The sequence below is a fragment of the Antennarius striatus genome, chromosome 3 (genome assembly GCF_040054535.1).
Source record: "Antennarius striatus isolate MH-2024 chromosome 3, ASM4005453v1, whole genome shotgun sequence".
Lineage (NCBI taxonomy): Eukaryota > Metazoa > Chordata > Actinopteri > Lophiiformes > Antennariidae > Antennarius > Antennarius striatus.
The window spans coordinates 17,401,232-17,415,249 of NC_090778.1; the positions used below are offsets into that span (position 1 = coordinate 17,401,232).

At 40.9% G+C, this 14,018-nt stretch overlaps 1 protein-coding gene across 2 annotated transcripts in view; it reads left to right on the forward strand.

Moving 5' to 3' along the window:
• Positions 1 to 1,071: 1,071 nt before the first annotated feature.
• Positions 1,072 to 14,018, forward strand: part of pcsk5b (proprotein convertase subtilisin/kexin type 5b) — a 53,971-nt gene continuing 41,024 nt past the window's right edge. For both annotated transcript variants that reach the window (XM_068310190.1, XM_068310192.1), the window contains exons 1-2: positions 1,072 to 1,758; positions 5,851 to 5,955. In XM_068310190.1, coding sequence (XP_068166291.1) covers positions 1,579 to 1,758; positions 5,851 to 5,955 — 285 coding nt within the window. In that variant the 5' untranslated portion in view covers positions 1,072 to 1,578. The remainder of the gene's footprint in view (positions 1,759 to 5,850; positions 5,956 to 14,018) is intronic.

The window sequence follows — 14,018 nt, forward strand, 5'->3', positions numbered from 1 at the left end:
TATATATGTCTGTGGCTGTTTCCCACTGGATGATGAATGAGGAGGGGAACAGCGTTTACCTAACTTTACATTGGTATGTCTGTGTCAATATTTCCCAGAAGACTGACAAGGCTTGCATTCAACAGCAAATTTCAAGGTGCAGGAAAGGGGGAGAGTGTCCAAAATGTAATGAATCCATTTGTTAATGGGCTGATTTCATTAGGGGATTTTTTTTTTCTTCTTGGAGCTACAATCACCATTGGTGTTCCTGTACAGCAGTTTGTGCTGTCTATTAAAATATGACCCACTGACACTCATTAAAACCTAACTAGAGACAAGCATGATAGTTGATGGTCAGGTCACAGCTTGTTTCTTTCAGTAAGAAAAACTAAATTGCGTCAAAGTGAAGAATACGAATACGTAACAGCTGAACTGGTGTCGTCCACAGACAAGACTTACAAATTGTAAGAAACATTCTGCAGTCATCCTAAATTTCAACATACTTCCAAAGTCTTTTTCATAGCATTGTTGAACCAAAAATATCATGATGCAAAAACATTTGAACATGAACTACAGTATTTTCCTTCTTTTTCTCTAAGTTTTGGCAGTAGAATTTGAGTTTAAAAAAAAAAAAAAAGGATAACATAGTTTGCTTACAATTGATAATTGATTTTTTTTTAGCGTTTGCTACTTATATATTTGACATCCAATATCAAGTAATGTTAATCTCTGGTTAAATGGGGTCAGAGGAGGGTCAGGATTAGAATTAAACATGAGGTCAGGGTTATAGTTTCCTCGTGGAAATGCCCCCAATCTAATCACCTCTGTAATCGCCTCACTGGGGGTAACATCAATTTCTGTTAAAAGTATTCAGTATCCGTTGTTCTTTGGGGACAACCCTTGAAGCTGGCAGCTAAGAGGCCACTTGGCTACGAGCCCTCCACCCCAGCCCCCAATGTCTGGCGTCCTGGCGGGTCCACGGTGGCCCCGAAAAGAGTGTCTTTAAGACCCAGCGGAGCTCGACAGGGAAACCCCGCGGCTTTAGTTGTTTCTACTTCACATAGTGTCAGCTAGTTATTTGTGGGGAGGCGCTGTAGCCATTTCGCCACATGAGAGCCCGATGAGCTGAGCGACCACCATCCGAGCGGCTTCGAGGAGAAGCGAAATCAGCTTTCAGGAGCTCCGCGCCACCAAGCCGCTCACGCACCGAGCGCCAAGACGCACGGCGCGCAGACACGTTACACTTCCTCCTCCTCCGAGGTGGAAAAAGAGAGAGAGAGAGAGAGTGTGTGTGAGAGTGTGTGTGAGAGAGAGAGAGAGAGAACACACGAAACGCAAAACTTCCAACTCTCCCATGTGGAAAGCAGAGGTTTGAGGATAAGGTCTATATTTTCCTCTCTGGGCCTCCGTCCTCTCTCCCCCCTCTCTCTCTCTCCCTTTTCTTTATCTGTCTCTCTCACTGGTTGTTTTTTTTATTTTTTTATTTTTTTGGCCGGATAGTTGTGTTTCTATGAGAGTCTTGCTCGGCCCAGAAGATAAGTTTGGTTGTTTGCCTGTCGGCCGAGGAGGAAGAAGAGTCGGGGTTCAAAGTGGGGGAAGATGGTCCGCAACGCCGCCTGGAGAAGAAGCTTGCTGTGCGTCCTGGTGCTCAGTCTCGGCTTTGCGTCCCCGCCGTGCAAAGCTCGGATTTACACCAACCACTGGGCGGTCAGGATAGGCGGCGGACCCGATGTAGCCGACCGGATAGCGGAAAAATATGGCTATAGAAACATGGGACAGGTAGGTCGCCAATTGCTCCATCCAAAAGGTGCTTCGTTTGTGTGTGTGTGTGTGTGTGTGTGTGTGTCTTTATTGTCCTGCTTTTTCAACTCTTTTTTTTTTTAAAAAAAAAGAGGGGGGGGGGTATGTCATCAACGCACTTAATTCCTTTAACAGCAGACAAATGATTGGGGTCAAAGGTGTGAAGTCAGTCTTTCTGAAGTGAGCCGTCGTTCGGACCAGAGGAGAGAAGCTGACCGGAGGAGACCAGGAGGAGGGCACAACAGGTGCCTGCTCGCTCCGCTCCTGGTCACGTTTGGTTCTCTGGAGCCGGAGCACACGCTCGACGAGCTCACAAATCAGCCGCACCAACCACGGCAATCTCATGCGTTTGGTCCCTTTGACGCACGACTGGGACAGCTGGGGCGTTTTAATGTGAGGTCATGGCACTGACAGCAGAAGGTGTCCCAAAAAATATCAGTTTTCGAGGTGTTTTTGCAGTAGTTGTTCTCAAGAAACTCCACTGGCTTATTCTCTTTAATTATACTTTTAAAATGTAAAAAAAAAAAAAAAGTATATATATTTTTTAATTTTATACAGAGGGCAAAAATGAAGATTTAAGGTTTGCACTTCTTGATCCCTGAGCTCCACATATTCCATCACTATAGGCCCGCTGGGTCAGCTGCTGTTAAACATCACTGGTGAGGTCTGTTTACATTTAGGGGAAATTCTTTAGAAGATTCTCTCATACTTTTTTGGTTTTCTTAAGAGTGAAGCTGTTTTTTCTTCAGGCTTTTTCATGGGTTTAAAATGAAGAACATCTCCTAGAGAAAATGTTAAAAAAAAAAAAAAAAGGAGGTATCTTGTATTTCACCAGAAAAAAACCCCATGCTCCGTTTTCCAGCCTGAGTTCTTACTCATCACGTACATGTACTGTATGATTCTATAGTGTGCAGCTCTAGAATTTTCAGTGGAGCTGGTAAAATTTAAAGGCCAGTGAGTTCAAAAATAGCCCCCAACCACAGCTGTAGCAAATCTACAGAGGGGAAATGTGTGAGATCCGTCTGACTCCACACCATTTTGCACGGGTGCTGGAGGAAGGGTTTAATTGGTAACTTGAAAATATATTTTGACACAGTTTCAGGAGAAGTCTTGTGTTGGTGCTTTGTGGACAAAAGAAGTGTAACACATGAACGTGGACCTTTACACACACTCCTGACAACTGTGAGTGAAACACACGGCAGTTAAAGCCTGCGCTTGCTAGTACAGACGTGAAGACACGGTGGAACGGAGGGGGGGCATTCTGACAGGTTGTTGTGGGGTAGCCTAGTCAACAGCTATTGAACCCTCCCTCACTCCCTCCCTCCTTCATTCCCTTCCTCCCTCACTCCTCTCCTTATCCAGCCCGCCCACCCACTATACTCCTCAGAGAACAGGCCTTAATGTCCTCGTTTATCCCCTCTCTTTGACGGGAACTAATGTGTTGAGTCCCCCCTTGCTTTTTCCATACCAGCCCCCAATAGGAATTCCCCTGTGGAGTGCAGTGTCTCCCCAACCCCCACTATTCGCCCTAATTTCCATCTCAATATGGAGCGTTCCATTGGACTTTGACACCTCATAGACAAGATTTTTACTTCACTTCCTGGTTTGGGGTCAGCTGAAAGCTGCTCCCATGGGAATGATAATTGAAGAGATTTGTTTCCTAATCTGAACTTTAACATTCTCATCATCATCATCACTGTCTCCTTCATAGATCCATACAGGCACATGCAGACATGGAGGAATAAATTAAAACCGATCATATTTATGGAGCCTTAGATTGTAAAGGGACTGATTTAAGAAGAATCTAATGTGGATGCTGTTCACCTTCATTTGTTTTCTGATTCATGATTTTGGGCATATGACTGCTAAAGGAGGGCAAGTTTTAAGTTGAGAGTGAAGCAAAGTAGTTAAAAAAGAGAAAAGGGGGATGTGTCAAAAATGTGACGGAGGGACAATATGATCTTCTTGACGGGTGGAAAAAAAAAAAGAACCGACAAAGATAACTACACATTTTCAGATGGAGGGAGGAGAGAGTGAAAGAGGGGATGAAAGATGGACTGATGGATGAAAAGAGTTGGCATGGAGTGAGAGAGCACCTTGTAGGGGAATTTTGGGTAATCCTCTTAACCATGGAGCCCCATTCCCAGAATAAGACACTGGTCCAAATTAAGTCAAAATCAACTGAAGTGGCTGTAGTTGTGGATATCTGTTCTCAGCGCTGCGTTGAATGGATGGAAGAGGATTTGGAGCAGTTGAGAGGGAGGTTGATGATCTGGACATGAGCTGGAGGTGGCTGCATCAACAAAGAGTTATGAGCAGCATCTACTGAATCATCATTTCTTACAGGCATGAAGCCAACCGGGTGTTGTTATTTGGAAAGTTTATGGTGGGGCAACATTGATCATGCTTGATAATTTCTATCCAAGCTAATCACCGGTGCCTATGTATGTCTGCGATGTGAGTTGAACTGCTAGTAATTTAGAAACAATATTTAACAATGCCCAAGGAGGGGATGGAGCTTGTTCCAGATTACCTAGTCTGACACAAAAATAAGTATCCACAGTTTTTTCCTTTTTATGTTGCTTCATCAGTGTGGGTTCCATAAGACACCAACGGATGTAATTTCATTTACTCTTCTAATGATGCATTCGAAGTGATTTACGATGACGTAATTCTCCTCATGCCTGATGCCATCGCTCTTCCTGTTTGTTTGTTTTTTAACGGGGTTTAGTTTGAACTGCACTCATTCAATAAGAACTTGAACTTGAGGTTTGTTCGTCTGAACCAGTTTCATCACAACAGAAAGATTTTGTTGTGACTGACGAGATGTTTTAATACGTCCAGTGAAAAAGTTTGTGATGCAACACATCGAAGATCACTAACAGTTTCACTTCTTTAATTTGTTTCAACATCTTATCCGTGAAAGCCAAGAGGTAGTGATTCACTCTGGTGTTACTGCATTATATTGACAGCTTGGGTGAGTGAACACAACCTTTGCATTTTGGATTGGACTTCACAAGAGATTTGTGACAGGAAATGGGGAGAAAGAATCAGCGGGTTGACATGTGGCGAAGGGCCATGAGGTCTCCTTACACCTTGGTGCTGTCTAAACCTCCTTTTCTTTCTGGTCATGTATAGCCACCTCTCCAACTGTATCAACTCCATATCTAGGGTTGAGTTTAGGATGAGCAATGGTTGACGAGCTGCAAATCGTATGTGAAAAAAGCTAATGAGGTGTTAAAGTTACAGTATGTGAAAAGTCATGAATTTTAAAATTCCATTCTACAAATGGATGGTTTTTGGAAAATAAAAATGATTGATGACTTTAAAAATAACAGTGAAATAGAAGTTTAGATTTGGACTTTGGGGTTTTTGTAATTCCGCAGCAGACACTCCTAGAGAGATGTGTGGCCTGCTTAATGTCAGTGCAGATGTTGGGTAGATTAAATAGGCGGTGGAAGCAAAATATGTTGAGACCTGTTTACACAAAGACAAGCTTCTGAAATGGTAGCAGCCTATTATGGAAGCACATTTCGTTAGTTAAGTCGTATGCTTTTTAATTTGTTCACCCAGGACCTGTGACTTGTAGCGTCTGTTGAGCCTATCGTCTGATGTTTGCTGAAAGATGTTTCGAGTCTGTTGATGCTTCTCGCATCTCATTCTGTAATGGAGCACAGGCACTGATCAGTGATGCACCACAGGACCCTTGGCAGCCATGACAGTTTGATCATCTGAGGGATTGTATGGTCTTTATCAATTATTAAAACTAATCACCTTCCAACAGCTTGCCCTTTGTCTATCATTGTCTGTCTGCAGCTCCTCTATCCTCTTCATTTATTCACTCAAAGTCTCTGCAGCTTTGTGGATGTTTGACTTTCAGTCTGCCCGTATCAGTTTTTACATCTGTGTTTTATTTGCCTTGTCTGTATTGCCTTTTATTCAAGAATAAAAATTATAGTTAATCACAATGTGTTTTGGGATATTGCGGTAAAATGTCTTTGCATCATGGCAATAAAGAAACAGTTGTGGAGTCTCAAATACCTTTCTTAAGTCTATATTTCTGTTTTGCAGATTGGAGATCTCAGAGACCACTATCACTTCTTCCATAGCCGGACCATCAAGAGGTCGACTTTATCCAGCCGTGGTCGCCATAGTTTCATCTCCATGGAGCCCAAAGTAAGCCAGTTTAGAATGATACAGATTTAGAATCAAATGTTCATTTAAATGATGTCTGTGATAATTTGTAAAAATTATCTACTGAAAGTCTGTTTGCTTTTGCTGCTCACTTTAGTTAGTTATCATTAAGCTGACTTAGCTTTTTGTCAAAAGCCGGTTGCTGCCTTCGGCTTGTTAAAATGAAATGTTATAAATAGGAAACATTATCACAGAAATGTAATTGAATCTATTGAATTTATTGAATCTTGAAATATCTGCTGCCTTCCCTCTCCCACTAAGCAGAGGACCTGCAGTCTCTGTGCCTTGTAGCTTTTGGCTTTCGAAGGCTAATCTCCCACTCATGATGTGCATCAAATCAGATGGTGGGGAAGGATGTTGAGTGAGGACAATGATAATATATTTGATTGTGAAGTACGCGTTGCCATTTTATACCTGTAACCTATTCAAAGACAATTGTCCCCAACTCAGTTATCATTCTTGGCTTTGTTGCTGCACAGAAATAGGTTATGAGGACAGGACCTGTAAAATGGCAGGAATCTCCAACATGTCATGCTGAACTCATAATATCTGACATGAACTGTGTTGAATGAGTGCTGATAATTTCCTGTTCCATAAATCCAGTAATAGCAGGTTTTATGGATAGATTTAGAAGTGGGAGGTCAAGCTTTGTTTGAATATAACTTGTCTCGAGCAGGTACTAAAAATTTTTAAATTCTTTTAAATTCTGCTTCATTACAGTTCAGAATATATAGCAGCTTCTTCCTATTGATTTCATTTTGTAACCATGATGATTCCATCAGGATATACATATACAACCCCTCCAGAGAAGTATGAGTTCCACAAGGCCGCATTGTGGACAGGGTGGTGACCCAGAAAGGAGGGCTAGCCATTAATTGAATCAGTGAAACTCAGGGAAACCTAGTTTTTCCATTTGAAGTACACAAATAATTCTTGTCTCTACCACAGCAGCTGATTTCTTGAAGCTAACCTGCTATAACCTGCTATCAATCAGCCCCCGTCAAAGGTACCGGGCTGTGTTTCAGACTCACAACTTAAATCTCCTGCCAGAACGTTTGCCACAGCCCTCAAATTAGAACAAAACAGCGGTTTATCTAAAATGTTAGATACATTCACCGAATTATAGTACAGCCATAAGTTAGGGAATATGAACAAAATATATAGATTTCATATAATTTGACTTGGTTTTTAATGACGCAAAGCTGTGATTGCATTTTAAAATATAAGATACAGATCTATCAGGCACTCTAGTCAACATAACATGCAATTTGTGTCAAAATGACCATAATTTTAACTAATCCAGTTTTAGGATAAGTTAAAATTAATGCTGTCTCATGCTTTTGTAGTTTTTTTTTTTTTTATGTTCGCATTACCCAAATGGGGAAGATCAGTCAGTGATCTCCCCCATTTGTGGAAGATCACTGACTTTGCATACACATATAGGGAAGATGTTTGTCCCTATATTTGCACGCACTGCTTGATGAGTGACAGCTGAGGAATGATACTGAATTATACGTGTAAATGGAACAAGAGGGATGAAAACACATGACAGAGAACAGAAGCTAGAAGGCCACCCAGTAGAGTGCTTACCTCTGCCAAGGCCCAACCGTCCCATTTTAATCAAATTAATCAGTCATCCAAATACCAATGAGTGACCTAACATAATAAAGCTATGTGTATCATCACTGGATGTACATAATCACAGTGCATTGGATTTGGAACTGAAATATTATCCAAGCAGCAAAATGAGCAGATGCAGAGAAAAACTTATTGTTTATGATATCCAGGGGTATATTAAAAAATATTAAGTAAAACTTTGCTCTTGGTACAAACTTCATCCTAACAATAACGGCTATAAGTAACAGCATTTGTCAAACATTTTCCAACCCAACCCTTCCAGCATTTATCAAGAAACTGAAAAACCATCAAGCCATTTAAAAAAAAATAAAAATATATTTTTTGTAATTGTGGTTGCAAGTAAACAATCAGACACGGGTGACAACATGACCTCCTTGGTGATCGTAGTAAAGTGGATGTGGTTATTGGCACTAAATATACTTGGGTTTAAGTTTTTCTTTTCATGTTTTGACATAAATCCCAGCAAACATCAAAGTAGATTTTCATTCAGAGCAGTTTCCTCTAAAGTTGGATTACTTCCTCTTTGGCATGTGACCCACCATTCCATCCCGTTTCATGGTAATCTGTCAAGTGGTTTAAATGTAAGCAACCCTTGAAACCCCTTGTCTTCCAGTGTTCATCGAAGTAGAAAGGAAATTGTTAACTCTGCCTCTACATCCAGATCCACACCAGAGTTCAAGAACTCCATCTTTACTACATTCCTAAACCTTATACCCATTTTCATTAAAATCCATCTGATAGTTTATGTAATCCTGGGGTGTCAAACTCAGTTTCACCGAGGGACACATCAGCATAATGGTTGTCCTCAAAGGTCCAGACGTAAATTATAAATGTAACAAAATGCAAAATAAAATAAATGTAACTAATCCTTAATATTAAATAACTTGGCATTTATTACTTTTTCAAGTTACAAACATTACAGTTGCACAGAAAAAATGTTTGTTTCTCTTTTATAACAAATCCTTTTAATTTGTCAGGTTATGAAACTAATTTAACTCCATCAATCAAGGATCAAAGTATAAAACTCAATAAAGAAAAATAACTCAAACACAATAGCTTTGTTTGACAATAACTTTGTTCAAAACGTTCTTGTCAATGTTAAAATGGGCTTAATTACTGCATTATGGGAAATGTAGTTTTGGTCAAAGCACACTTTTGACCTATTTATTTTTAGATACTCTGACCTTTTATGCTCTCGCGGGCCACATTAAATGATGTTGCGGGCCATATTTGGCCCCCGGGCCTAAGTATGACACATTTGATGTAATCGAATGTTGCAACGTTGGAACAGTTTTTCTGGATTTGGCCCATTAACTGTCTACTCCAAATCTGAGTAGGTTCTGCCCTTTGTACGCCAATCTTCCTACTGAATTTTCTGAAAGCGTATCAAATGGTTTTTGATTAATCCTGCTAACAGACGAATGGACAGATCATTGTATGCCAGAATGTACTGTAGCCTGTAGGTGAAGGCAAATATAAGACAATGCCTCTAAACTTTTGTTTTCCACTAAGTTGTTGTCCTGTTTTCTTTCTGATTTGTACTTGATTTTAGTCCTACAGGCTTTATGTACCTGCTCCATTTACCTGTCATCACTTTCCTATTCTCTTCCTTGGACTCCCTCCGTTACCTACCTTCATTGCTCTTTCTTTCAGTCGACTCATCTTCTTTCCTCCATTTTTGGATTTCTTCCTGTCATGGGCCTGAAACATTGGCCACAGTGGAAGGTTTGGGCCCTGATGCCAGCTGGCTCAGAGACTGAGATTTTAGAAGACTAGATCAGAAAGGAGAGGTTAAGGACAGAAAAGGAGCTACTACAAAAGAACAAGTGTGAAGAGGAGCTGGAGGGAGAAGGAAAGAGGAGAGAGATTGATTAGAAAAACCAACTGAGGAAAAGTGAGTGAGTAGAGAGGAATGGAGCGCTCTGTTATGCTTTCAGTGTAAACTGTGGTTTTGAATCCACATGATGTGACCAACCCAGCTTTTTACACAATCAGCTTTAATGACAGCCATATGTTTGTATAAGTGAGTCTCATACTGAAGTTGTACCAGTGCCATGAAGGTGCCCCATGCCATCCACAGTACTCAGTGGCACATGCGTTGCTATGCATCACACACTACCAGATTTCACCAAGACTCCCAGAAAGAGGTATGAATCCACTACTTTGCCCTTGAAGGCAGAAGGGAAGGGTAACAAAGTAAATGATGAAATAGCAATCGATTTATCGTGAAATGAGAAAACAAGACAAGTATTTATGATCTTTTTGCTCCAAAAGCAGATCAGGAGATATGAGACTAGATTTGGGCTGACCATCAGTTTCAGGCCACATTTCTCCATGATAAAAGATAAGCTTTGTCACCAGCTAGAATGCAATTTATGAAACGGCTAGTTAGGACGTCTTCTCTTTGTGTTTTAACCAACATGCAGCTTGAACCTTGGACAGCCATGCTGACGTCCATCTGTGACTCACGTACCTGCCATATACCTGGCAGAGATGTAGGATTAATCTGTTTTCCCTCAAGTGAAATGAGACTCCACTCTATCATAGGTACAGACTTCCATGAGGTCCAGAGGTTTTGACTTTCCATCGTAGAATATGTTCTGTCTTAAAAATTGACAAAATGAGTTGTGCATATACAACTAGCCATCGGATTTAGCCCTTCTGAAAAATTGTGTAGCTGTGTAATGTGTTTGGGCTGAAGCTCTGAACTCCACTTTGTAGAGAAAGGAACTGGCTCCTCATGTCTGTCCAAAGGTTGATTTGGGTGTTCTGCTACACTGGTCTTTGACCTTTTCTAAAACTCACAGGATTTGGTTCTTTTTCCTGAAACTCAAACAGCTTCTCAAAAACACCAGTGAAAGTGGATCGATTTGTTCCCATTTGTTCTATTGAAGTGAACTCTTCCCCAGTTTCCCCTGGTTACTGGCCCAGCTAGCAAGAGCCACCTGCAAATCCTTACAGAGAAAGCAAATGAGAACGAGTGGGGAGGGAGACAAGCGATCTCAGGGAAAAATGGGCATCTGCAGAGAAGAGTCAGAGAAGGGGAAGCAGACGAGGGAGGAAATTAAAAGGAGACCAGAGAGGCACAGGTACAAGCAGACCATTCCTCTGTTCCACTAAGTCGAAGTTAAAAACGGAGCACTTCCAATCACAGTGATTCAGGGCCTGTCATCATATTGGCACAGAAATTAAAGCAATGATACAAGGGCAAGGTTTTAAGAGGCAGTAATAGAGGGCAATGCTGTCTTTGGGAAGAGACTGGCAAATTTGAAAGAATTGATGTAGATGACGGAAGGCTAGAGGATTTTTAGCATGGGTCATTGTCCTTCTTAGTACAATAAAAATCTGCTGAATGCCATTTCTTCCTGTTAGTGGTGCAAATAGAGGACAAACGTGTATTTCCTAAATGAAGAAATGTTAAAGTTTAAGGTGTATGAAGATAAAAATCCAAAATAAAAGACTTCTACTGTAGATGCTCTACATTACGTAACAGGGAACATGCTGTGATTGTAATTGTTGTAAATAATTTATTCCATTATTTGTCTGTTTCTAAGGGATGTTTCAATGTAACTGTCCCCTTTTTAGTGGTGTTGACCGATAAACACAAACAGACACCAACTTGTCTTGACCCACCTCTTCCTGTTTGTCTCCTCTGTTCATCCTGTTGACTCTTGTCAGCAGAATGCTTTTTAAGCTCATAACGTAACCACTGACAGGTGAAGTGGATTATTTTCTCTAAATGGCACTTATCAGTGAGTGTGATTTTATACACTAGACATCATGCAGACATTTTAGTTGATGTTTCAGAACCAGGAAAATAGGAAAGTGTGATAATCGGGTCTGATTGTGATGGCTAGACATTTCAATAATTGCGTCTCTAAAAGTTGAGCTGTGCTATGATGTCCCTGGATTACAGTGGTTAGCTAGCAAATGTTTTCCATGGAAAGAGAACCGGTGAAGCTGCGATAATGAATACGGTGAAGGCTAACCAGTGTTGGCTGATGCACACTGGATCGGCAGTAGCAGAAAAGGTAATGCTGGCTTTGTTAGAAAGGTGCCCTAGCAGCTGGTCCAAGCTGGTCCCTGTCTGACACAGAACGTGCCTAAACTGGGCAGTTGTGCATCGGAACTAGACGACTAAGCACTTTGAAGAAGTCTGCCGGGCCTGATAATTCATAATCGCTTTTACATCATGTGGGAAGCGGTGTGCATATACAGTACATCACCTACTCGGGAAACGAGATGGCACCAGGACACATGATGGGAAGAAGGCGAGTCAGTAGAGTACTGTGATGGGTTGTGCAAGGTTTTCCAGGGAAACCCTGGGATCTCTTATGTCGATGTGGCTCTGTTATGAAGACCAAGAATGCTGTTGAACAGAATAGTGGCTGTTTTCAGCAGGACAATGCGCCTTGCCACCCTGTAACAGTGGCTCGGGAATAGTGTTAGTATTGCAACAGCGTAATCCAAGATGTTGACTTGGTGTCCAAATTCCCAGCATCTCAGTCCAAGAAAGGGTCTATTGGATGTGCTGGTCAAACAAGTCCAATCGATAGGGCCCCACCATGCAACATTCTAGACTTCAAGCATTTTCTGCTAACGTCTTGGTGCCAGATGCCACAGCTTCAGGGGTCTAGTAGAGTCCATGCTTTGACAGATCACTGTTGTTTGCTTGGCAAAGAACACCAGTAGCAGCTGATAAGTTTAGATATCCTCAATATATCAGATTCTGATTTAAACTCATGCTCTTCAAAACCTCTGGATTTTATGAATCCTTTTCCTTTGTACTCATGCTGGTTGTTTTTCTCCTAAATAATGATGCTCCACCTTGAATTGAGGCATGTGAAAGAAAATGTTTTTACACAGTAATTTGCGCTTTTTGTTATTTAGGACCTTTCGGTGTTTTTCTTTAGTTTCCATTATTTCCATTGTCACCAAAATTTAGGTACTCATCTCTCATGTAATGTACAGATGTTTTTTATATGGTAAGTTTTTGGGGTTTTTTTATTTCTGGAAATAAAAGTTATTATTGGGTCAACTTCAACTTTTTCAACTCCCCCTCTGAAATGAACCTGAGGTGGGGAATTCTGAATATTTCATGTTTTTGTGTTTCATTTGGCTTTAGAATTGTTTCCCCACTAGTGCAGAATGTGTTTCACATTACTTTAGACACATACTGACATCAACACATTTCTGGTTTACAAATGAAATTTTTTTTATCTATCTTGGCCAGTTGAAAATCAACTTCAGAGTAATTTTCAGTCTGTCTAGCCTGAAAGTAATCAGATGGAAAAACCTGAAGAGAATATTTTTTCAACTGAACAGATAAAACTGATGAAAGCTAAGATGGAAAAACCAGTATCATCTGGACTTCATAAGGAAGATGAACATTTCAGGATTTTTGCTGCAGATAAAGACAGTGTGTTAGAAGTCCCTTATGATTCTTTAATTTACTGCACTGAGGCAGTATGTCAGATATGAAATAAATGACAATTATCACATCTGGTACTAAGGTGACCTTGATTTCCTTTACTCCCATTACTTTCCGCAGTGGTGGTCACCTGACTGAAGGGTTAGAAACTCTGCATCTTGCTTAAAGGAACTTCAGTAGTTCAGTAGTAGGCATGAAAATGTAGAAATGTGGATTTTTTTGTGCAGTCCTTGTTTATTGTAAAGTTTTGAAGCGTTTGAAATTCTTGTCTGAGGTGAACTAAATTGGGTTCCAACTTCAGCAAAATCCTGTCCTTTTTCACCATGTTTATGGTTTTAACTCCGTCTTCTCTGTCTGTAGAACAATCAAGTGTAGCAGGAAGAGGGGGAGTAGCACATTCATCATCACCAGACCTTCTGAGAATTGCAAAGTTACAGACAGGAGCTATGCTAATATATGCAAATTGTAATGATACACCCGTGATTTTTGTACAGCTGCACAGACACCATTCCTGATGACAACGTTGTTTTGAGGCTGATGCCATGTCTGTAAGGTTGCTTTGAAACTTTTAGTCCTGATACCTCAGCAGACAGACAAGCCCAGTCTAAAACAGATCGCTGTGAGATGACTCGTGTCTGCCGTGTTTGTTGTGTACCATCACCTTCGATATCTTTCTATTTTAAAAGGGAGGTCTACACTTGTGACTTATGAAATTACATCATCTACCCAGTCATTTTTCCCCACTCCCTCCTTCATGATCTGTAAAGAGTCTTGAGTAAATAAAACTTTAACGTCAATGTTATTCATAAAATAAATCTCCTGCCCTTCAGCTGGAGTCCTTTGGTCTCCTTTGCTATCGTTTTCACTTCATCCTCTGCGCTGCCATTTTTTTTGATTGACTCTCCCGGCCGGGACTTGTTCTCTTCAGCTCTTTATCACCTCCCCTTCCCTCATCTTATCTCGTCTCATTGCCTCC